At 46.4% G+C, this 22,015-nt stretch overlaps 1 protein-coding gene and 1 pseudogene across 1 annotated transcript in view; both read left to right on the forward strand.

Annotated features, from left to right (window-relative positions):
* The window catches only part of LOC114705587 (DNA (cytosine-5)-methyltransferase 3C-like), a 36,305-nt gene that overhangs the window by 5,503 nt on the left and 8,787 nt on the right, over positions 1 to 22,015 (forward strand). Inside the window, exons 4-15 of the mRNA XM_037205319.1 lie at positions 5,020 to 5,139; positions 6,193 to 6,396; positions 13,708 to 13,834; positions 15,163 to 15,285; positions 15,428 to 15,472; positions 16,970 to 17,049; positions 17,322 to 17,434; positions 17,678 to 17,864; positions 18,163 to 18,247; positions 18,734 to 18,879; positions 19,467 to 19,557; positions 19,902 to 20,050. Of these exons, the coding sequence (XP_037061214.1) occupies positions 5,020 to 5,139; positions 6,193 to 6,396; positions 13,708 to 13,834; positions 15,163 to 15,285; positions 15,428 to 15,472; positions 16,970 to 17,049; positions 17,322 to 17,434; positions 17,678 to 17,864; positions 18,163 to 18,247; positions 18,734 to 18,879; positions 19,467 to 19,557; positions 19,902 to 20,050 (1,470 nt within the window). The remainder of the gene's footprint in view (positions 1 to 5,019; positions 5,140 to 6,192; positions 6,397 to 13,707; positions 13,835 to 15,162; positions 15,286 to 15,427; positions 15,473 to 16,969; positions 17,050 to 17,321; positions 17,435 to 17,677; positions 17,865 to 18,162; positions 18,248 to 18,733; positions 18,880 to 19,466; positions 19,558 to 19,901; positions 20,051 to 22,015) is intronic.
* On the forward strand, positions 2,950 to 3,101 carry LOC114705606 (annotated as a pseudogene).

Raw genomic sequence — 22,015 nt, forward strand, 5'->3', positions numbered from 1 at the left:
CAATTAAAAAACTTATATGGAAATACAAAGGATGACAAATAACTGAATAGATGCTGAGCAGAAAGAACACTGTTGGAGGTATCACAAGACCCCACTTCAGATTATGTCGCTGAGTTATGCATGGCAGATACTGTATGAATGGACCTGGAGCTCAATCGAGCTAAATAGAGGGCCTAGAGGTAAACTCGCACAGGTATGACCACCTAATTTTTAACAGATGTCAAAAACATACCCTCACAAAAGGATAATGACAAATGGTGCTGGCAAAGCTGGTTATCCATCTTATAGCCATTTGAATAAGAGTGGCCTTCACAGGGCCAATTTATGGATCAAGATGTGGGCTTTCTGCTGTTCCTGCCACTATGCCTTTTTTCTGCCATCAAGGACTCTAACCCTCTGGAACCATGAGTCCAACGACATGCTTTCTTTTATAAGCTGCCCTGGTCATGGTGACTTGTCACAGCAATAGAAAGTCTAAGACATTCCTGTAGAGGAGTAAAATGAGATTCGTATTTCTTACCTTGTAAAAAAAACTCAATTCAAAGTGGATCAAAGACCTTAATTTAAAACCTGAAATGCTCAAAGTTGTGGTGGTATTGTGTTCCCCAAAATATTGTGTACTCTAATAAATTTATCTGGGGTCAGAGAACAGACAGCCACTAAATACAAAGGCTAGAAAATGGTGGCACTCACACCTTTAATCCTAGCTTTCCAGAGATAGAAATCCCTCTGGATCTCTGTGAGTTCAAGGCCACATTGGAAATAGCCAAGCATGGTGACACACGCCTTTAATCCCAGAAAGCCAGCCTTTAATCCTAGGGAGTGATGGTAGAAAGCAGAAAGGTATATAAGGCTTGAGGACCAGAAACTAGAGGCATTTGGCTGGTTAAGCATTTTGGCTGGTTAAGCATTCAGGCTATGGAGCAACACAGTTCAGCTGAGATTCATTCTGGATGAGGACTCAGAGGCTTCCAGTCTGAGGAAACAGGACCAGCTGAGGAACTGGCAAGGTGAGATAGCTGTGGCTTGTTCTGTCTCTCTGATCTACCAGCATGGACCCCAATAACTCGCCTCGGGTTTGACTTTATTAGTAAGAACTTTTAAGATTCCTGCTACACAAAGTGCTAGTGGGAAACATACAGAATATAGTTCAACACATAGGTATTTGACAGGGACTTTCTGAACAGGCTTCCAGTAGCATCAGAAATAGTCCCAAGAATAAAGAGACACAGTCACATGAAGTCAAAAATTTCTACACAGCAAGGCTGGAGAGATTGCTCAATGGTTAAGAGCACTGACTGCTCTTTTAGAGAAGCCAGGTTCAATTCCCAGCACCCACATGGCAGGTCACAACTGTCTGTAACTCCAGTTCCAGGGATCCGACACCCTCACATAGACATACATGCAGACAAAACAGTAATGCACGTGAAATAAAAATAAATGAATATAAAAAAAAAAACCTTTCAAGCACAGCAAATGAAACAGACAACCTACAGAATGGGAGGAAACCATTGCCACCAGATTTTAGCCAGGAGTTTGGTAACCTGAGTACATAAAGAACTGCAAAAATTAAGCCCCCAAGCTAGTTATATCTAGTTGTTATTTAGAAACTCAGCTTTGTTACTGGTAAATTCTTCTTCTTTTTTTCACATTTTTACTGTTTTTTTTTGTTTTGTTTTTTTTTTTAAGATTTATTTATTTATTATGTACACAGAAGAGGGCGCCAGATCTCATTATAGATGGTCATGAGCCACTATGTAGGTGCTGGGAATTGAACTCAGGACCTCTGGAAGAGCAGTCAGTGCTCTTAACCTCTGAGCCATCTCTCCGACCTCCCCCCTTTTTTTGAGACAAGATTTCTCTGTGTAGTCTTGGCTGTCTCGAAACTCACTTTGTAGACCAGGTGGGTCTCGAACTCAGAGATCCACCAGCCTCTGCCTCCCAAGGGTTGAGATTAAAGGCGCGTGCCACCACTGTCCGGCTGAGTTATATTTCCACATGACTTCCCCCCTCGTTTTATCATTCTCTTGTTAGTTTTCCCCCAATTGTCAGGCATCAGGGACAATCCAGACAAACCACAGCCGTAAACACGCATCTCCACTCAGCTTCTGTTCCCCTGGAGGATGGTGCGAATCCCCTTGAGGGGACCTAGGGGATGTCCAGGAACAATGGAAAATTAAGGCATGTGGCACACCCTGTTACCCCAGCACTCTGAGGGCAGCCTGGACTTTGTTGTGAGACTTTCTCAGAAATAAAAGGGACACCTAAAGAGGTGGCCTGCAGAGTCAGAGGGCTGGGATTGTTATTGTGTTTCTGTGGCTAGTTAGCAGTAATAGCACTCAAGTCTGAGCCTGGCACTGAAATAAATGTGCCTATGCTGATCTGGTGAAAGGACTGGTCATCTAATTTGAAAGGAACACACCAGCAAGGCCACACTGTTGCCAAATGAAAAGTTAGGTTCTTAATGCCTTGACCAGGCCTCTGGGCTTTCCACTGTTCTGTGTCTGTGTTCTGTGTGTGCTGGGTTTAGCCTAAGGCCAAGGACAGAGTTGCTTCTAGGTCCTTTTATTAACAGGTGTCTGATTTGGTCAGTTGGCCTGTGTCCTTCTCACACGTGTTGTGAATGGCAAAAAAAAAAAAAAAAAAAATCTGCCAGGACCCCCTGCTGGGCAGCATTGTGTGTTTGTCCAATTCCTGCCACTTGCTGATCACCCATGTTTTGCCCTTCAGTCCCATTTGGGATTTGTGGGCCTGTGGTTAGCGCTCATAAAATCTTTTTAGCGTTTATGCACCGAGGTAATTTATTGCCAATATTTCACAGGGACAGATCGTTTGTTTGTACTGTAATCTTGTGATTACTATAATCACAAAATCATAATTTCTATACAGGGATGTGTAAGTGGACTTTAATCAGTGCATTTGCAATTCACTTCATAAAAAGGGTAAACGATACCTTCCTGGGAGGGGAGATGCCATGACCATGGAGAGGTTTTTCCCAGGATGATGCTTATTCATTGTACGCTGGATGCACTGACCCCTGAGATTTCCGCAAATGGGGGAAACTTGACTGTATAATTTCTGGTTGTGTGTTTCGGTTCTCCCTTAAAAAAATAAAGAGGACAGTCTTACTACAGGACATAATATAGGGAAAAAGATTATAAGATTATAACATTTCCTGGCCTTGTAATGGCCCCCACCCCCCACCCCCACCCCCGCATTTCCAGACAGAATCTCACTATGTAGCTCTTCTGGCTGTTCTGGATCTCACTCTGTAGACTCAACTGGCCTCTTACTCACAAAGATCTGCCTGCCTCTATCTCCCAAGTTCTAGGATTAAAGATGTGCTCCACTATGCCCAGGTGCAGTACACTTTTTATTTTATTTATCTTATTTTATTTTTTCAAAACAGGATTTCTCTGTTATTTTATTTTATTTTTTTAAAAGATTTATTTATTTATAATGTATACAATGTTCTATTTGCATGTATCCCTGCAGGCCAGAAGAGGGAGCCAGATCTCATTACAGATGGTTGTGGGCCACCATGTGGGTGCTGGGAATTGAACTCAGGACCTCTGGAAGAACAGCTAGTGTTCTTAGCCTTTGAGCCATCTCTCCAGCCCCTGTTATTTTATTTTTAAATTACTATTTTTTTTTATGTCTATGGGTGTTTTGCCTGCATTGTATGTCTATGAGTCACATGCATGCAGCATCATGTGCATGCAGTACCCTCAGAGGCCAGAATAGGGCATCGGATCCTCTAGAACTGGGGTTACAGGTCTTTAGGAGCTTATAACTCTTGTGGGTGCTGGGAAATGAGTCCTCTGGAAGGGCAGCCAGTGTTCTTAACTGCTGAGTCATCTCTACATCCCACACTGTGCACTCTTTAGTGCAAGTATTTAGTACATAGTCAGGTTCAAGTCAGCAAGATATTGTAGAATGTGATGCCCCAGTCCACTAAATTCAAAGAGGGTAAGGACATGTAGCTTGTAATAATCACCACCAAAACAACAATAATAAACATATCTATGTAATTCATAAAATACAGAGTGGTTTATTTAGATAGTTTTAAATTATTTTACCATGAATAAAGGGTAACTATAACAAACATCTTAACAGGAATAGTTTTTTTTTTTTTTTTTTTTTAAACAGGGCCTCACTGCATAGCCCTGACTAGTGTAGAGTTTTGTGTAGACCAGGCTGGCCTTGAAGGGGTAGAGAACCTCTGGTCTCTGCTGTAGCGGTAACGCCCGCATTACCGATAACCGTTCACCATGTCCGAGCGAAGGGCTGCGGATTAAAAAATAGAGACAAGAGACAGCGGGTCATCCGTACGATTGGATGTCGAATGCCGTTTATTGAAAGAGGGAAGAAACCTTAAATACAGGCTTACAGCACAAATGGAGGAACCCCCAGAGGGCAGAAGTTCGCTACCAATGGTCTACATTCCAGACCCAATGTTCTACATTCTTGCATCTAAGTTGTTAACGCCCAAAATGCAGGATACACAAACAAGGAACTTCCCTTAAGCATTCAGAAGGGTGGATACCGGCAGGGAATCTGAATAGGGAGGACATCTAATCAAGGTCAGCAAGCAAGGCCGCAGCCACTCCCAGGCAGGGGCCAGGGCCCATGGCGCCCACACTCTGCTTCCTGAACACTGGGATTAAAGGTGTGTGCCAGGAGAGACAGGGATATTCTCACTAGTAGACCATGGCTTTGCCTCCCAGAGCTTTGTAGGTTTGTGCGGTCACCCTGGTGACAGCGCTGTTGAACTCTTTCAGCTGTTCTTTCTCAGATCGTGACACTTCCTTTTTAATTGTTCTGGAGGTCTGCTCAGCATCCTCTCTGTTTACTAACGTTTGGCTTTCTTTCATGTGCCTTTCTTTCTTTCTTTCTTTCTTTCTTTCTTTCTTTCTTTCTTTCTTTCTTTTTTTTTTTAAGCATTTCAACACCGTTCGCTTTCCTTAGCTGTATTGCCTGTGTGACTTGGCTACATTGGAAAGCTGTCTTCCTTCACAGGACCTGACAGGAGATGGAGATGAAGGTGGAGATGGCGAGGTGGAGGACAGCCGTGGCTCTGGCACCCCAGTGACGCCCAAACTCTTCTGGAAGGCCAGGACACCCTCTAAGTCCCCAACAGTAAGTTCCCTCTTGCCGAGCCCAGGCACTTCCTGCCATTCATAGATTGGCATAGAAAACGAGGCGTAGGTGGTTCAGCAAGTCTTTGTCCATGCCTATGTTTAAATCTACATTAAACCAACCGAACTGTGGTGGTGCACACCTTTAATCCCAGCACTCGGGAGGCAGAGGCAGGCAGATCCCTGTGAATTTGAGGCCAGTCTGGTCTTCAGAGTGAGTTCCAGGACAGCCAGGGCTACACAGAGAAACCCTATCTTGAAAAATCAAAAAGAAGAAAAAAAAAACTGTATTAAATCTTTAAAAAGTTGTTTTACTTTTATTCGTATGTCTCTGTGTGTTTGTCACATGAGTGTATCTGTGCTCAGAGGCCAGAAGAGGGCGTGGTGTCTCCTGGAGATGGAGTTTCAGGCAGTGTAAGCCACATGAGGAGGGTGCCTGGAACTGAACTCAAGTCCCCTGAAAGAGCAGTAAAGACTTGAACTTTGGAGCTACCATTCCATCCCCTAAATCTTTCTGTTAACTAGCTCCAGCTCTGTTTCGTTAAAAACAACAAACAAACAAATATAACTACAGAACAAGGTCTGCCTCTTTCTCCTGGGTGTTAGGTAAGCTCCTAAGCCTTTGGCTTCACTCTTGGCCTGGCCTTGTTGGAATTACATTCAGGAGGCAAGAATTCCCATGGCCCAGTTCTGGCCCCCCCTTGGAGCTGAGCTGAAAGCCACTGGTGTCTACTCTGCATGTCTCTTGTGTCTTTTCCTGCTGTTTTGAGCCAATTCCAGCAGGTCCAGAACATTCTACTGCTGTTTCCAGATGTACAGGAACCAGTTCCCCAGAGACCCCGCCCTCTCTGAGCTCAGCTTCAGAGCCTCTGGTCATTACCTGCCCTTGCACTCACATCCTTGTTCTGTTTCTACTCTGCCTTCTTATAAAACAAAAGGGTCCTGGTTTGTTTCTTCACTCTTGCTTGCATGGGGTTTAATGGAGGGAGGCTGTTCATATGCACCCCTACATGCTTTGGTTTGCTGGGACTCAACCTTTTCTTTCTGTCTACAGTCCCTGAGTTGGCAAGCAACCGCTTCAGCAAGCATGTCATGGCTGTCCCCTGCCAGCCCTTACCCTATCATTGACCTCACAGATGAAGAAGTGATACCCCAGAGCATCAGTACCCCATTGGTTGACTTGAGCCAGGACAGCTATCAGGAGGATACCACACAGGTGGATGTGGAAAGCAGAGATGGAGATAACACCAATTATCAGGTACCACTGAAAAGGGATTCTGCCTGTCTTAGGGTTCTATTGCTGTGAAGAGATACCATGGCAACGCTTATAAAGGAAACCATTTAATTGGGGTGGCTTACAGTTTTAGAGGTTTAATCTGTTATCATCACAGTGGGACATGGCATGCAGGCAGACATGATGCTGGAAAAGGAACTGAGAGTTCTACATCTTGATCCACAGGCAACAGGAAGTGAACTGTGACACCAGGTATAGCTTGAGCATAGCAGAAGAACCCAAAGCCTACCCGCACAGTGACTCACTTCCTCCAACAAGGCCACACCTACTCCAACAAAGTCACACCTCCTAATAGTGCCACTGCCTATGAGCTCATGGGGGTCAATTACATTCAAACTACTATATTCCACTACAATATCATAATACAAAATGCATTAGTCTAACTCCAAAAGTCCCCATAGTCTATATCAGTCTCAAACTTATTTAAAAGTCTAAAGTTTAAAGTCTCTTCTGAGATTCATGAAATCCCTTAACTGTAATCCCCTATAAAATCAAAATCAAAAAGCACATCACATACTTTTAACATATAATGGCACAGGATATACATTGCCATTCCAAAACACAGGGAAGGGAGCACAGTGAGGAAATACTGGACCAAAGCAAGACTGAAAACCAGCTGGGCAGACTCCAAACTCTGCACCTCCATAGCTGATGTAAAAATGCTCTTCAGATCTCCAGCTCCTTTCAGCTTTGTTGACTGCAGCACACTTCTCTCTCATGGACTGCTTCCCCTCTCTGTTAGCAGCTTTCCTTGAACAGGTTTCCCACGACTCTGGAATCTCCAACCACTTGGGGTCTCCAAGTCAATCCAGGCTTCAACTTCACAACTTCACACAATGATCTCTCTAGGCCTCCCTTCAGGGACACCCCTGACACCTGTCTGGGCTCAGTGGCTTTCCTTAGTCACAGAGGAAGATTCCATAATCCCTTTCTTTTTTTAATTATTAAGAAATTTTCTATTCATTTTACATATCAATCACAGATCCCCCTCTCCTCCCTCCTCCCGCCTCCCAGCCTTTCTCCGCAACCCACCCCCCATTCCTACTTCCTTCAAGGCAAGGTCTCCCATGGGGAGTCAGCAGAGTCTGATACATTCAGTTGAGGCAGGTCAAAGGCCCTCCTCCCTGCACCAAGGCTGTGCAAAGTGTCCCACCATAGGCACTAGGCTCTAAAAAGCCCCCTCATGCACTAGGGATGGATCCCGATCCTACTGCTTAGGGTCCCCCTAGGCCCCTATCCAGAGGGCCTAGTCCAGTACCATGGGGGCTCCACAGCTATTGGTCCACAGTTCATGTGTTTCCACTACCATAACCCTTTTATGGTATCCTTGACTTAAAAGCCAGAACCACATGGCTGAAGCTGCCAAGTTCTGCTGCTTGCTGGGTCTGGAACATGGCCCCATCATTCAAGTACATCTTCTCACCAGTTTCCTGTTTTTGATGATTTCCTTCACTGCCTAAACTTGGTTGTCCTGAAGTGCTAAGTTTAAAAATGTGCACTACTACATCCAGATCTCAACTTTTCTTTAATTCCTTTTCTTTCTTTCTTTGTTTCTTTGTTTCTTTGTTTCTTTCTTTCTTCCTTCTTTCCTTCCTTCCTTCCTTCCTTCCTTCCTTCCTTCCTTCCTTCCTTCCTTCCTTCCTTTCTTTCTTTCTTTCTTTTTTTTTGAGACAGGGTTTCTCTGTGTAGTTTTGGTGCCTGTCCTGGATCTTGCTCAGTAGACCAGGCTGGCCTCGAACTTGCAGACATCTGTCTGGCTCTGCCTTCCGAGTGCTGGGATTAAAGGTGTGTGCCATTGCCACCCAGCCTTTAATTCCTTTTCACAAGTTGGAAACTCAGCTGTGTGGGATCTTGCCCTGAGGTCACCACTCCCTTTGTTCCATTTATTAATTTGTTTGTCTCTCTGAACACACACTTAGCTCCATTCCACTTCCCTGTGCTCCTTTCCTCCTCAAATCGTACATTTTGTATTTTTCCTTGCTCAGTATTTTTTTCCTCTTCATTATATACCTTCATTAGAGTTAATGCCAATAACCATATGACAGATTCTATATTAGGCTGTTTTGAGATTTCCTCTACCAGTAGAATTAATCCAAATCTCTCCACTTTAGCCTCAGTCAGATTCTTCAGACAAGGACAAAAAACAGCCACTTTCTTCACCCAAATATCACAAGAATGATCTCTAGGCAACATACTAAAATTCTTCCCCTCTGAAACCTTTTGAGCCAGCCTCCCATAGTTCAAATCTTCCATGCTCCTATCAGTATGGTCCATTAAGCAGTGCTTAAAGCATTCCACCATGTTCCTAACCCAAAGTACCAAGGTCCAAATTCCTCTAAACAAGAACACGATCAGGTCTATCACAGCAATACCCCAGTCCCTGGTACCAACTTCTGTATTAGTTACAGTTTCTATTGCTGTGAAAAGACTCCATGACCACGGCAACTCTTATAAAGGAAACCACTTAATTGGGGCAGCTTAAAGTTTTAGAGGTTTAGTCCATTATCATCATGGTGGGACATGGCATGCAGGCAGATATGGTGCTGGAAAAAGAGCTGAGAGTTTTACGTCATGATTCACAGGTAACAGGAAGTGAACTGTGACACTGGATGTAGCTTGAGCATAGGAGATCTCAAAGCTCACGCCCACAGTGACACACTTCCTCCAATAAGGCCATACACACTCCAACAAAGTCACACCTCCTAATAGTGCCACTGCCTATGAGCTTATGGGGGGGCTAATTACATTCAAACTACCACACTACCTTAAGCCTCTGAATATAGGGAAGAGATAACAGTTGTATAATGATCACCCACTATGATTGTTGTCATTTTTTTTTTTTTTTTTGAGACAGGATTTCTCTGTGTAACAGCCCTGGTTGTCCTGGAACTCTCTTTATAGACTGGGCTGGCCTTGAACTCACAAAGATCCACCTGCTTTTGCCTCCTAAGTGCTGGGATTAAGGGCATGCAACATCATGCCCAGCGATTGTTGTCATTTTTATTATACATTACAATTCTAAGTATTTTCCAAATGCAACATGGCTCTTCCTTTGCCTGTTCTTTTCCTGGACATCAAAGTGAACAGTGCCCCACCCCCCGCCATGTGTATGTGCATAGTATGTGCATGTGCAGGTTGAAGCCAGAGGTTGACATCAGATGTTTTCCTCAGTCACATCTCCACCTGTTATTGTGTTTGTGTGAATGTGAGACCACAGGTTGTACATGCCATAGTGTGTGTAGAAGGCAGAGGACAGTCTCAAGTCCTTGGCTTCCACTGTGCTTTGAGACATGGTCGCTTGCTGTTTACCACTTTATGAGACAGGCATTAGCCCCCAGGCTTCAAAGGATTCTCCTGTCTCCACCTCTCTCATGTTCTAGGCATGCTAGATAACAGAAATGCATTATTGCATGCAGCTTTAAATGGGTTCTGAACTCTGGTGCTCATACTTGTATGGCAAGTGCTTTATCTAATGAGCCCTCTACCTTACTTTATTTTATTTTCATTGCATGCAGAATTTAATGTAATTTAAATTTCATTTTATGTATGTGGATGTTTTGCCTGCATGTATGTATGTGTACCGTGTACATGCCAGGTGTCCTTAGAAGTCAAAAGAGGGTGTTAGATTCCCTAGAACTGGAGTTACAGACAGTTATGAGTCACTGTGTGGGTGCTGGGAATTGAACCTGGGTCTTCTGGAAGTACAGCCTGTACTCTTAACCACTGAGAAATCTCTCCAGCCTTCTCCACCTTATTTTTGAGACAATGTCTCTCACTGGCTCAGGGCTCACCAATTGGACTATATTGGTTGGCCAGGAAGTTCCAAGGATCCTTCAGTCTGTTCTGGAACTCACTCACATGTGGGAAAAGATGGATGGCTTCTCCTGGTGGCCTGCCATGGTGGTGTCCTGGAAAGGCACCTCCCAGCACCAGGCCATACTTGGCATGCAATGGGGATGGTGGTTTGGTGATGGCAAGTTTTCTGAGGTGAGCTCGGGACAAGGCAGGTTTGGGGGTTCACAGACCTGAGGGCTGGCTTCCTTACTGGGGTTGCTCTGAAGACAATTTTCTGCCAATGGATACATTAAACTTTGATGCTGGGTCTGGACAAAGACTTCCGGAGTTACTTCCCTTAAATCAACTCTTGGTGGCATGTGGGATCAGAGACAACAAGTCTGCTCTTGATAAGCGCAAAGGGTTAGAAAGTTCTGGATGCAGGGCCCCACGGATTTAAATTCATTTTTTTGGCAATTGCTTCTTTGGGGTCAGAGTCACCATTACAGGCCCTGATAGCACAGGAACAGCCAGGCACACACCCATGCATTTAGAAAGAAGCCTGGGAGGGACAAGAGAGGTAGGTCCTGCCCCTTAGTATTGTTTAGTCCTGCATGGAGGGCAGGCAGGAGGCCATGACTGGGTAGGAGTCAGGCAGACTCTATCAGCGAGCCACTCCACCAGACCCCAGTTTGGACCTTACAGCTGTTGAACAGCTGGTCTGAGAGCTACACAGATTTTGAATTGAAGAATGTAGATAGAATGGTTTTCCTGTAATGGTCTCCTGGGAATGTTACTCAGTGCTGGATCAACTCACAACATAAGAGACAGGGACACAGGGAATGGGGCAGGATAAAAGCACATGGGAAACTATTAAGAACATTCCTGGGAGGGGGCGAATGGGGGCTGGAGAGATGGCTCAGAGGTTAAGCGCACTGGCTGCTCTTCCAGAGGTCCTAAGTTCAATTCCCAGCAACTACATGGTGGCTCACAACCATCTATAATGAGATCTGGTGCCCTCTTCTGGCCTGGTGTACATGCAGGCAGAACACTGTATACATAATAGATGAAAAAAAAAAAAAAAAAAAAAAAAGAACATTGCTGGATTGCTGGGGGTGGGGGAAGGCTGGAGAGATGATTCAACTGTCAGTTAAGAGCACTTGATGCTCTTCCAGAGGTCTAGTGCCCAGAATCCACATTGGGCAGCTCAAAAACCTCCTGTACTCTAGTTCCAGTGTATCTGATAACACCCTCTTCTGCCTTTTGAATACACTAGCACACATGTGGCACACATTCACATGGACAAATACACATAAACAATTATAAGCCGTTTTAAAAAGAACATTGCTAGGGTTCAGCCTCCATTTGAGGTTCTGATTTTCTCATGAGTTACTTTCCCTTGGGGTCATTTCCATGCATAAAATTTCCCAAGAGAGGCAAAAAAAAAAAAAAAAAAAAAAAAAAAAAGGTTATCAATATGAGAAACTTCATGTAGTTGTGCCGTGTGACCAGCAGAGGGAGAAAAAGGATAAGTGTCCTGGGCCTATGCTGGCCACGGAAGCATCACACTCTGGGATATGTGCACAATGACTTGTTTGGCATAGATGAGGGATGCTTGCTATATTCAGTGAGATGTAACATACTCATTTCTAGACAGGCTCAGATGGCAATAAAGTGCAGTATGGTGAGGGAGAACTATGGAATAGGATTACAATGTGCTGTGGTCCAGAGCCTACCTGGTATCCACTGTGTTCTGCTCATGTTGGCTAGAGCAGCTGGCACTACCTTGTCACCCATGGTGGCCACACCACAGAGTTGAGGCTCTGAGCATAAGATGGGGCTGAGTGTGAAAGCAAGCATTGCATTCCGGGACATCCCATATATCCGACAACTGTGGTAAACAGCCCGAAAACCCCTGCTTTATCGTCCCCCTCACTAGGAATGCCACCCCACAATTCTTTCTGCATCGTCTGGGGACTTGGCACATGCAGCTTGCCATTCATGATCAAGATGTGCAATCATTGTGAGCAGTAAGAGCTCACTCTGTGCCAAGCATGTTCTCTGAACCTATGCATGATGGGAACTCACTGAATGAGAATCTGGAGACTCAATAACTGTCCTCACACTCAGGAAGGGCAAAGAGCCTGCACAAAATACATTTAAGCCAATTTTGGGACTGAGTCTCCTGTCTCTACCAGCGACACTGACTGTGCATACATGCATGCATACATACACTATGTGAACACAAATGGGATGCATCTTATGTACACATTCTGAGCTTCATTCTTTCTCCCATTTGGAGCATCATGTGTTCTTATCTCAGGTTCCATGATATGGGCTATCTACTGCCCTCCCCCCTTTTGGTATTGGTATCTGTGAATCATCCCAGGAACAGGCTCTGGGTGAATATGTACACCCAGAGTGTCCACCTGTTCACTGTGGTGCGGGTAGATATTGGTGATGTCTTTCTCTCCTAGGTCTCTGCTGACAAACTGGTGGTCCTTGGCCCTGGGCTGTTCAGCCAGCATTTTAACCTGGCCACCTTCAGTTAGCTGCTTTCATCCTACCGGCAGCCATCTTTACCTCACAGGATAAACCATGTAACCTCTGTGGGAAATGGTTTTACTCTAGCTGCTCTCAAGGGTGTGGGGTCTTTAATGCCCTCCGCTGTTTGCTGTTCTTCTTTGTCCCTGTCACAGTGTTAGGGGCCCAGCTTGCCCAGGACAGGGAGTTTTGGAAGACACTTGAAATCAATATGTTTGAGTCTGAGACAAGGGAGGCCCTTTCACTTCCAGAGCTGGCTCTCAGTGAGCTTAAGCAGCCCGTGACCATGGACCAGTGTAACTAACGTCTGTCACAGGGGAAATAATGATATTGCGGAACAGGCTGCCCCAGAGATGGGTGAGCTTTCTTTCTTCAAGCAGGGTCCTTCAAGGCCTAGAGGAGCCAGCCTGTTGCCTCCTCTCCTGGTTTGTAGACCCTGTATCTCCTCTCAGTCATTAGGCTCCCCACCACTTCCCTCCAACCCCTACCAGCCTGCCCTACTTGGCCAAGTGCCTAATTAGGCATGTAAATTGGCATTGGCCTTAAAATGAAGAATGCGTGACTACATCCAGATCTTCTCAGGGAAGACACAGCAAGAAGTCTGCTGTCTGAGACAAGCTACGGGAGGGTAGGGTAAAACTGCCGGAAGCTGCTGTGTATTAAGTAACAAAGCTGAGTTGAAACCCTGCTTTGGGAGCGAGCTGACCACTCCCTGATTCTACAGTGGACGGCTCGTATGTGGTGCCTGCCCCTATAGTCTATTGTTTCATTACCAGTCTCTCAGAAGCAGGCCCCTGTCACATAACAAAGCCAAGGACAGCTGTCCAGCTCTGAAAGACACCAGTGTTTGGGGAATGCAGGCCCCAGCAGGAGGAATCCCTGCGTTCACCCTGGCACATACCTCATTCGCCTGCTCCCATTCATGGACAGACTTTGCCTTTATTTGTGTCTTGGCAGAGAGCCAGGGTGCGAGCTGGCAAGACCTTCCCCAGCAGCCCGGGAGACTCGCTGGAGGACCAGCTGAAGCCCGTGCTGGAGTGGGCCCACGGCGTCGAGGGCCTCAAACCAAACAGCAAGCAACCAGGTGGGATGGATGGTACAGACAGCAGGAACTTAGAACCCAGGAGGCACGGTATTCCCTTGCCATCTTTGAAGGTTCTGTTTTCTTTGCTCTGTCCTGCGATTTCTTGGCATCTACAGTGCTCACTGGAGAAGAATCAAGTCTCCTAAGCTGAGCTGAGTCACTGACCCTCACATATGACCCCCAGGCTAACCATGGGTGCACATCCGGCCTCCTGTAATCTTAGGACTCCTGCCTCCCCTTTTATGTCTTCATATTAATGGCATATATGAGCATTGGCAAATGTCACTTTGCCGTCACAGGCTCCTTGTGCTTCTGTTTTCTGAGACAACAGTCTCACTACGTAGTCCTGTCTGGTCTCAGGCTGGGATTGGAATCATGTGTCACCTCATCTGGCTCCTCATGACTTTTGATGGGGATCTAATTTTCTTTCTTCGTATGTGTGAATGAGGAAGAGTCAGATTCAACCATGTCCACTGTGATTCAATAGATCCAATAAAACTAAAAAGAAACATTATTGAATGGGAGCCACAGAATGTAATTTACTTATTTTCTAGTAGTTTTATGCTAATATTTTAAAAACTTAGCATTTCAACATTTAATCTATATAAAACATTGAGATATTTCACTTTTCTCTAGTACTGCCCTAAGAAAATGATGTCTTTAGGTAAAAGTTAAACTGAAATTGATTAATGAACACATACTAATGTCCTAACTTGACTAAGTAGATCCCAGGGTGCAAGTCAGTCCAAATTAACCAAATCAGTAGCATCACTTGACAATTTGGACTTGACCCTCAGTATGAAATCTTGTCCCTCCTGACATTTCAAATACTCAGTAGAGGTGGTGATGGTGGACACCTTTAATCCCAGCAGAGGCAGGTGAATATCTCTGAGTTCAAGGCCAGCCTGGTCTACAGAGTAAGTTTCAGTAGAGTCAGGGCTACACAGAGAAACCCTGTCTTGAAAAGCAAAACAAAACAAAACAAGAAAATGCTCAGTAGCTTTATGCTCCCACTGGGCATTGTCCGGGGCGTCACTGTAGGAACCTCAGAGTTCCAGCTGTGGTCCAGCATGTGCTCTGGGCTACCTCTAGAAGGATGGATTCTCTTACACATTCAGATGTGTAAACCCCAGGAACACGAGTCTGTCCTGCTTCCCGGGTGAGAGGAGCTTTGAATTGGCTTCTGCTGTGGGTTCCCCTCTGGGCTTCTCTACACCCATCACTGTCCTCTGCTCTAGATGCAGCTGCATCCCAGACAAAGCATGGTCTTGTCCTAGGCCTGCCTTGTCTCTTAGACCTTCAGTCACATCCGTCTGCTTCCCCTCCAGAGAACAAAGATCGAAGACGCACCACCAATGACTCTGCCGCTTCTGAGTACTATCCCACACCCAAGCGCCTCAAGACAAACAGCTGTGGAGGGAAAGACCGAGGGGAGGATGACGAGAGCCGAGGTGATTTGGGTGCTGAAAGGTCTGGCCATGCATGGTGCAGGACCAGGAACAGCAGGTCCTCTGTGGGGTACAGAGGTGCACAGCTGCGTGGGAAAGGAGAGACTTCCCCACCTTCTCTCACCTGTCCCTCTCTCCTCAACAGAAAGGATGGCTTCTGACGTCACCAACAACAAGGGCAATCTGGAAGGTACTGTCGTCTCCTGGCCCTCCTCCCTTCAGGGGTGCCCCAGGCCTGCCTTAGCCTGATGTTGACCATCTGCATGGGATTAATCCAGAGCCCTGTGTATTGACCTAGATTAGGACCATTTCTGTTTCTTCTGTATTCGTTGCTACATTTTTTTTTTTTTTTTGATCAAGTGGTGTGATTTGCTTCCATTCTTAACTGGATCAGATGCAGCCACTGACCAGGGTGACTGGAGTGGGGGAGGAATGGAAGCTGGGGCACTTTGGCCAATACCTGAAAACTCCAGATCAATGGAACCTTGAGCTTTCCATTCAGTAAGCACAGCTAACTTCTAGGTTAAAATGAGACACATTTTGTTATTGGCTCCTCTTCGAGCTAACTCTGGTATCCTTTCCCCAAGAGGGTATTGCACTGGGATTCAGAAATCTTCCAAGAACAGACCTAATGGAGTTTGAATATGTGATGGATTCTTCATTCAAATTCTTGGTCCAATGTGCCTTAATTTTCAAATATTTATCAAGTAGTTACTCATTATTAGGTTAGAAAACAGACCTGGATCCGTGGTGCCCCAGAAAAGCTGCAGTTTAGATCAGTACCTACAATTAGAATTGTGTGTGTATGTGTGTGTGTGTGTGTGTGTGTGTGTGTGTGTGTGTGTGTGTGTGTGTGGTTTTTCAAGATAGGGTTTCACTGCGTAGTCCTGGCTATCCTGGAACTCACTTTGTAGACCAGGCTGGCCTTGAACTCACAAAGATCTGCCTCCCTCTGCCTCCCAAGTGCTGGTATTAAGGGCATGCATGACCACCACCCATCTAATTTTACAAACATTTGACCCATGGTCCTCCATGCATCCCAAGAGTCATCCACCATTTGACCCTTTCCACCAGTGGAACAGTATTGGCCATTTAAAGGTTTTGTCCTCTTGAATAGTGAATCAATTAAGAGCAAAGGCAGAGTGGCCTCCTGGCTCAAAAACAAACAAACAAACAAAAAAAAACAAACAAACAAACAAACAAAAAACACAAAAAACCAAAAACCAAAGTCTGGGACGGCGATCTGTGCTGTGTTTAGAGGGCATGGTTGCAGGCAGGCTCTGTATCTGCCACCAAGTCAGTCAGAATCACTACAGGGCCTCAATGTCTGAGATTTAATGTTTATCAAAGATGGAGATGCCAAACCCAAAACAACATTCAGACTCTTGTCTTTCTGCCTGGCCAGGCCTTGGCCTCCCTTGTGCTTCCTCTTGTTAGTTTGAACTTGTCTTTCCCGGACTATGGCGTGGGGATGGCACTTTAAACAGTGTTGGGTCTATGGCTAACCACCTCGAACACACCATATCTCATCTGAAATGTGCCTGAAATGACTTAAACACTGGATGTGGTACAGAGTCCTCACACATGGCTGGCCAGGGGCAGATACTGAGAACTGTCCCGCTTAAGACTTCATCAGCAAATGTCAGGCCCTTGATTTCCATAACTCTGACACCTGTCTTTCTCTTAGACCGCTGTTTGTCCTGCGGTAGGAAGAACCCTGTGTCCTTCCATCCCCTCTTTGAGGGTGGGCTCTGCCAGAGTTGCCGGGTGAGTCTTCCTGCCCCTTCCTCCTGTCACATCCTTCCCCCGTCCAGGCCCCCAGCCCAGTTCCTGCTGCAGGCACTAGTGAACAGCTTCCCAGGGCACATCAACCCCACTTCCTGTTTGGGGGACAGGTGCTGCAGCAGAGAAGGCCCTCCAATCACATGCACTGCCGCTGAAGAGCATGCCAGGCCACCGGCTAGGGCCCCAGCCAGCTTGCTAGCCAGGCCTGGCTGAGGTCAGGCCTGTGGTCTCACGTGCTTCTCTCTGGTGGTCAGGATCGCTTCCTGGAGCTCTTCTACATGTATGATGAGGACGGCTATCAGTCCTACTGCACCGTGTGCTGCGAGGGCCGGGAGCTGCTTCTCTGCAGCAACACCAGCTGCTGCAGGTGAGTGGGGGCCGGACAAGAGGGCCTCAGATCCCTGGGGGACCTCACAGTTCCTGCACTCTGTAGGCAGCGAAAACCAAACAGAAAAAGCACCCCGTCGATAGTCTGTGGAGTCTGGTGCTCACGGGCATGAACTGCACTGCATTGATGCATAGTGCTGAGCATCAGGCAGGAGATCTAACTGGGCCTGCATGACAAATGTCTGGTAACCTTGGTGCCCGTTGCCTCTGGATACTCTGACAGGTGCTTCTGTGTGGAGTGTCTGGAGGTGCTGGTGGGGACAGGGACAGCGGAGGATGCCAAGCTGAAGGAACCCTGGAGCTGCTATATGTGCCTACCACAGCGCTGCCATGGTGTCCTCAGGCGCAGGAAGGATTGGAACATGCGCCTGCAAGACTTCTTCACGACTGATCCTGACCTCGAAGAATTTGTAAGCCATAGCCGACAAGTCTCTTTCCAGTGCCTTCTGAGGAGGGAACAAGATGGAATGTTCAGAGCCTGTGGGTTACAAGAGCAGCTGCTCCCACATTGTAGGAGTTGATCTCCTGTTCTTAGAGGCCTTGGCAGCGACTGGTCCAGCTCCTTATCTGGCTCTGTGTGTCCCTCCTATCTAAGGACAGCATGGCCAGCCTGTGGCTAATGCTTTCTTCCCGGTTCCCATCAAAGCATCTGGGCACAGGAGAATGGATGGGCACTCTGAGGCATCACTCTCTTTGCTTATCTGGCAGGAGCCGCCCAAGTTGTACCCAGCAATTCCCGCAGCCAGGAGGAGGCCCATTAGAGTCCTGTCCCTGTTTGATGGAATTGCGACAGGTGAGTCTGAGGCAATGAAAGACGCTTCTAGACGGGCTGAAGGTGTCTCCCCTGTGACAGTTGCGGACCGTCGGCTTGCTGGCAAGCCCCTCAGTCTGGGCTCTTTTCTAGTTTTTCCCGTTTGTGCACGTAGGAATCAGTCAGCATGCACAGCACTCTCAGGTCTGCTGTGGCTCATGCAGGGGGCTTGCTCCCCTTTTCAAAGGACATACTTCTTAGCTCTTTGCATTTTAACCTTGATTCTTAAACTTTGCCTTCTGTGTGCATAGATACATTCGTGGTCAGTTAGGTAGCAACTACCTTCCTCAGTCCTGGTTCCTTTCCATGTCGTGAGACGTCCCCTGCATGGAAGGAGAGAGCATGGCCACTGTGGGCGAAGCTGTGAGGGCCCCTGGAGTCGACACGGCTGCTCTGAAGCGACAGTGATGGAGTGAGGGGATGGATCCTCATTCCCCTGTCCTCACATTTCTATTTGATCCCCCACAGGGTACTTGGTGCTCAAAGAGTTGGGTATCAAAGTGGAAAAGTACGTCGCCTCCGAAGTCTGTTCAGAGTCCATCGCTGTGGGAACCGTTAAGCATGAAGGCCAAATCAAATACGTGGATGACGTCAGGAACATCACAAAGGAAGATGTGAGGGTGGCTTTTTTTTCCTGGGGTTCATTTTTTGCTTGTTCTTCTATGCCCTGGACCTTGGTCTCATGGTGGGCTGCTCTCTCTCTCCCTCAGGCCTAGGGCTGTGGGTAGAAGACAGCTAGAGACATTTCAGAAAAGGTGACGTAATAGGAAAAATTCAGGACTTCTAGTGGAATGTGAGCGTCGATGGAGGCTCCATGGGCTGGAACTGGGGTTGCTGACTGAGCAAGTTTCTAGAACTGACTTTTCTTAGCAACTTCTCTAATAATCTAAGCTTTCTTTATTTTTAAATTAAAAACAATTTATCATCATCATCATCACCATCATCATCATCATCATCATCAGTGTGTCCGTGCATGTACATGGATGAGGGTGCCAGCACCGTGGCACATTTTTGGAGATGAGAGGACAACTTTGTGGAGTCAGTCCTCTCCTTCCACATTTACATAGGTTTTGGGGGTCACACTCAGGTTGCCAGGCTCACATGGCAGGTACCTATACACCTCCAAGCCATCTCGCCTGCCCCAGAACCAAGGATTCCCTCCTCCCTCGGGCTCATCCCAGCATTTTGTGTTTTCTCTCAGGTTGATGAGTGGGGCCCATTCGACTTGGTGATTGGTGGAAGCCCTTGCAATGACCTCTCCTGTGTGAATCCTGTCAGGAAAGGCCTGTTTGGTGAGCAGCCATTTGCTTTGGCTCACAGAGATCCTACCATATCTGAGTGCTGGTCCATGTGGGGTGGCCTCAGAAGAGGCTGTTGGCTTCTGATCATTCTTGTTTAGCACTGGTCCTTAAGCACTGCCTGTGCCCTTTGCAAATCCTCAGCCCCCAGAGAAAGGTGTCAGGGAATGGTGACCTGCTGCTCCCTGTGTCCTTGCCTGGTCATTCTGGGGTTGGCATGTGAGGGCACTGGCTTCACGGATGGGGCTTATTGAGATTCTCTTGGCCTCAGGGAATGTGGGGGCTTGCATCGAAGCTTTTGATCAAACCCTGTTCTCCGATGTTCTTTATGGACGTAGAGGGCACCGGCCGACTCTTCTTCGAGTTTTACCGGTTGCTGAATCACGCACGCCCTGAGGAGTGTGACAACCGTCCGTTCTTCTGGATGTTTGAGAATGTGGTGGCCATGGAGGTGGGTGACAAGAGGGACATCTCACGGTTCCTGGAGGTGAGTGACCTGAGTGTCAAGACGACTTGGGTCAGGGAGACCACGTTGGCATTAAGGCTACTGAGTGTTGACAGGTGGGTATGATTCCCCAGTTTGTGGCTAGATCTGGGGAGGAAAGGCACAGCCCACTTTTGAGTGCGTGGGTGACATTTATCCCTGACATAACCCTGCCTGTGCAAGGTACCAGATCTACTTCCACTCTAGTCAGTTCCTGCTTCCTTTTTCTTCTGAAGATGATAGCTTCAGGAGTTACAGAGAAGTTAATTATCCACCACTTGCGTTACATCAAACACTGTAGCAAGCAGGTTTTTGGATTTCATTTTTTTGTTTGTTTGTTTTTGTTTTTGTTTTTCAAGACAGAGTTTCTCTGTGAAGCTTTGGCGCCTACCCTGGAACTCGATCTGTAGCCTAGGCTGGCTTCGAACTCAGAGATCTGCCTGCCTCTGTCTCCTTAGTGCTGGGATTAAAGGTGTGTGCCACTACTTCCTGGTTTCTTCTTCTTCTTCTTCTTCTTCTTCTTCTTCTTCTTCTTCTTCTTCTTCTTCTTCTTCTTCTTCTTCTTCTGTTTTAAAAGATATATATTTCATGTATATGAGTACTCTGTCAGCATGTACATTTACATGTCAGAAGAGGGCACTGGGTCCCATTATAGGTGGTTGTGGGCCACCATGTGGTTGCTGGGAATTGAACTCAGGTCCTCTGGAACAGCAGCCATTTCTCCAGCCCCATGTTTGTTTGTTTTTTAAGACAGAGTCTCTTGTAGCTCAGGCTTTTCTTCAGCCTTTGGTCTTCCTGTATCCACCTCTAAAGTGCCAGGATTACAAGTGTGTACCACACCTAGACTGTACCTTAGTTTTCATTGGAATTTTACAATTTTGGCCTCAGAGGTGATAGAATTGGCTGTTTTCCAACTGTCACATGTCACCCTGAGTCATACATTGCTCACACAGTCTTTCTGCAGCTGGGGTTTGACTTAGCAGATTTTGCCGTGAAGTATCTCTACCTTTGAGCACATCTGTCACTGGCGTGACTCAGACTGTGCAGGTCTGATCTGACTTGTCACCCCCCCCCCCATTCACAAGCAGAGATCAGCTGTCTGATTATTGTTCTATTGCTGTGAGGAAACACCATGACATAGGCAACTCTTACAAAATAAACTGGTTAGGTGCTTGATTACAGTTTCAGAGGTGTAGTCCATGACCATCACGGTGAGGAGCATGACAGCATGCAGGCAGGCATGCTGCTGGAGAAGTAGATGACAGTTCTACACCCAGATCCACAGGCAGCGGGAAGAGAGACAGCCTGGACCTGGCATGGGCTTTTGAAACCTCAAAATCCACCCTGAGTGGCACACTTCCTCCAACAAGGCCATGCCTCCCAATCCTTCTAATCCTTTTAAACAGTTCCGTTCCCTGGTGACTAAGCATTCACATATATGAGCCTGTGGGAGCCACTCTTATTCAAACTATCACATTCTACTCTTTGCCTTACCCCGTAGGCTTGTAGTCATACCATAATGCAAAATGTATTCAGTCTAACTTCAAAAGTTCCCATACTCTTTCACAGTCTCAATACTGTTTAAAAGTCAAAAGTTCAAAATCACTTTTGAGACTCCTGGCAGTCTCTTAGCTGTAACCCCCTGTAAAAATAAAAATAAAAAAGCAGATCTCATACTTCCAACATACGATGGCCCAGAACATACATTACTATTCCAAAAGAGAAGAAAGGGAGCATAGTGAGGAAATACTGGGCCATAGAGAACTGAAAACCAGCCGGGCAAACTCTAAATTCTGCGTTTCCACATCTGATGTCAAAGCGCACTTCAGATCTCCAATTGATTTCAGCTTTGTTGAATGTAACACACTTCCCTCTCTTGGACTAGATTCACAGTTGGTCTGAAGCTCTCTTGGGCAGGTTTCCCACGGCTCTGGCATCTCCAGCATCTTGGGATCTCCAACACAATTC

Source organism: Peromyscus leucopus, chromosome 4 (genome assembly GCF_004664715.2).
Source record: "Peromyscus leucopus breed LL Stock chromosome 4, UCI_PerLeu_2.1, whole genome shotgun sequence".
In the NCBI taxonomy this organism is placed as follows: Eukaryota; Metazoa; Chordata; class Mammalia; order Rodentia; family Cricetidae; genus Peromyscus; species Peromyscus leucopus.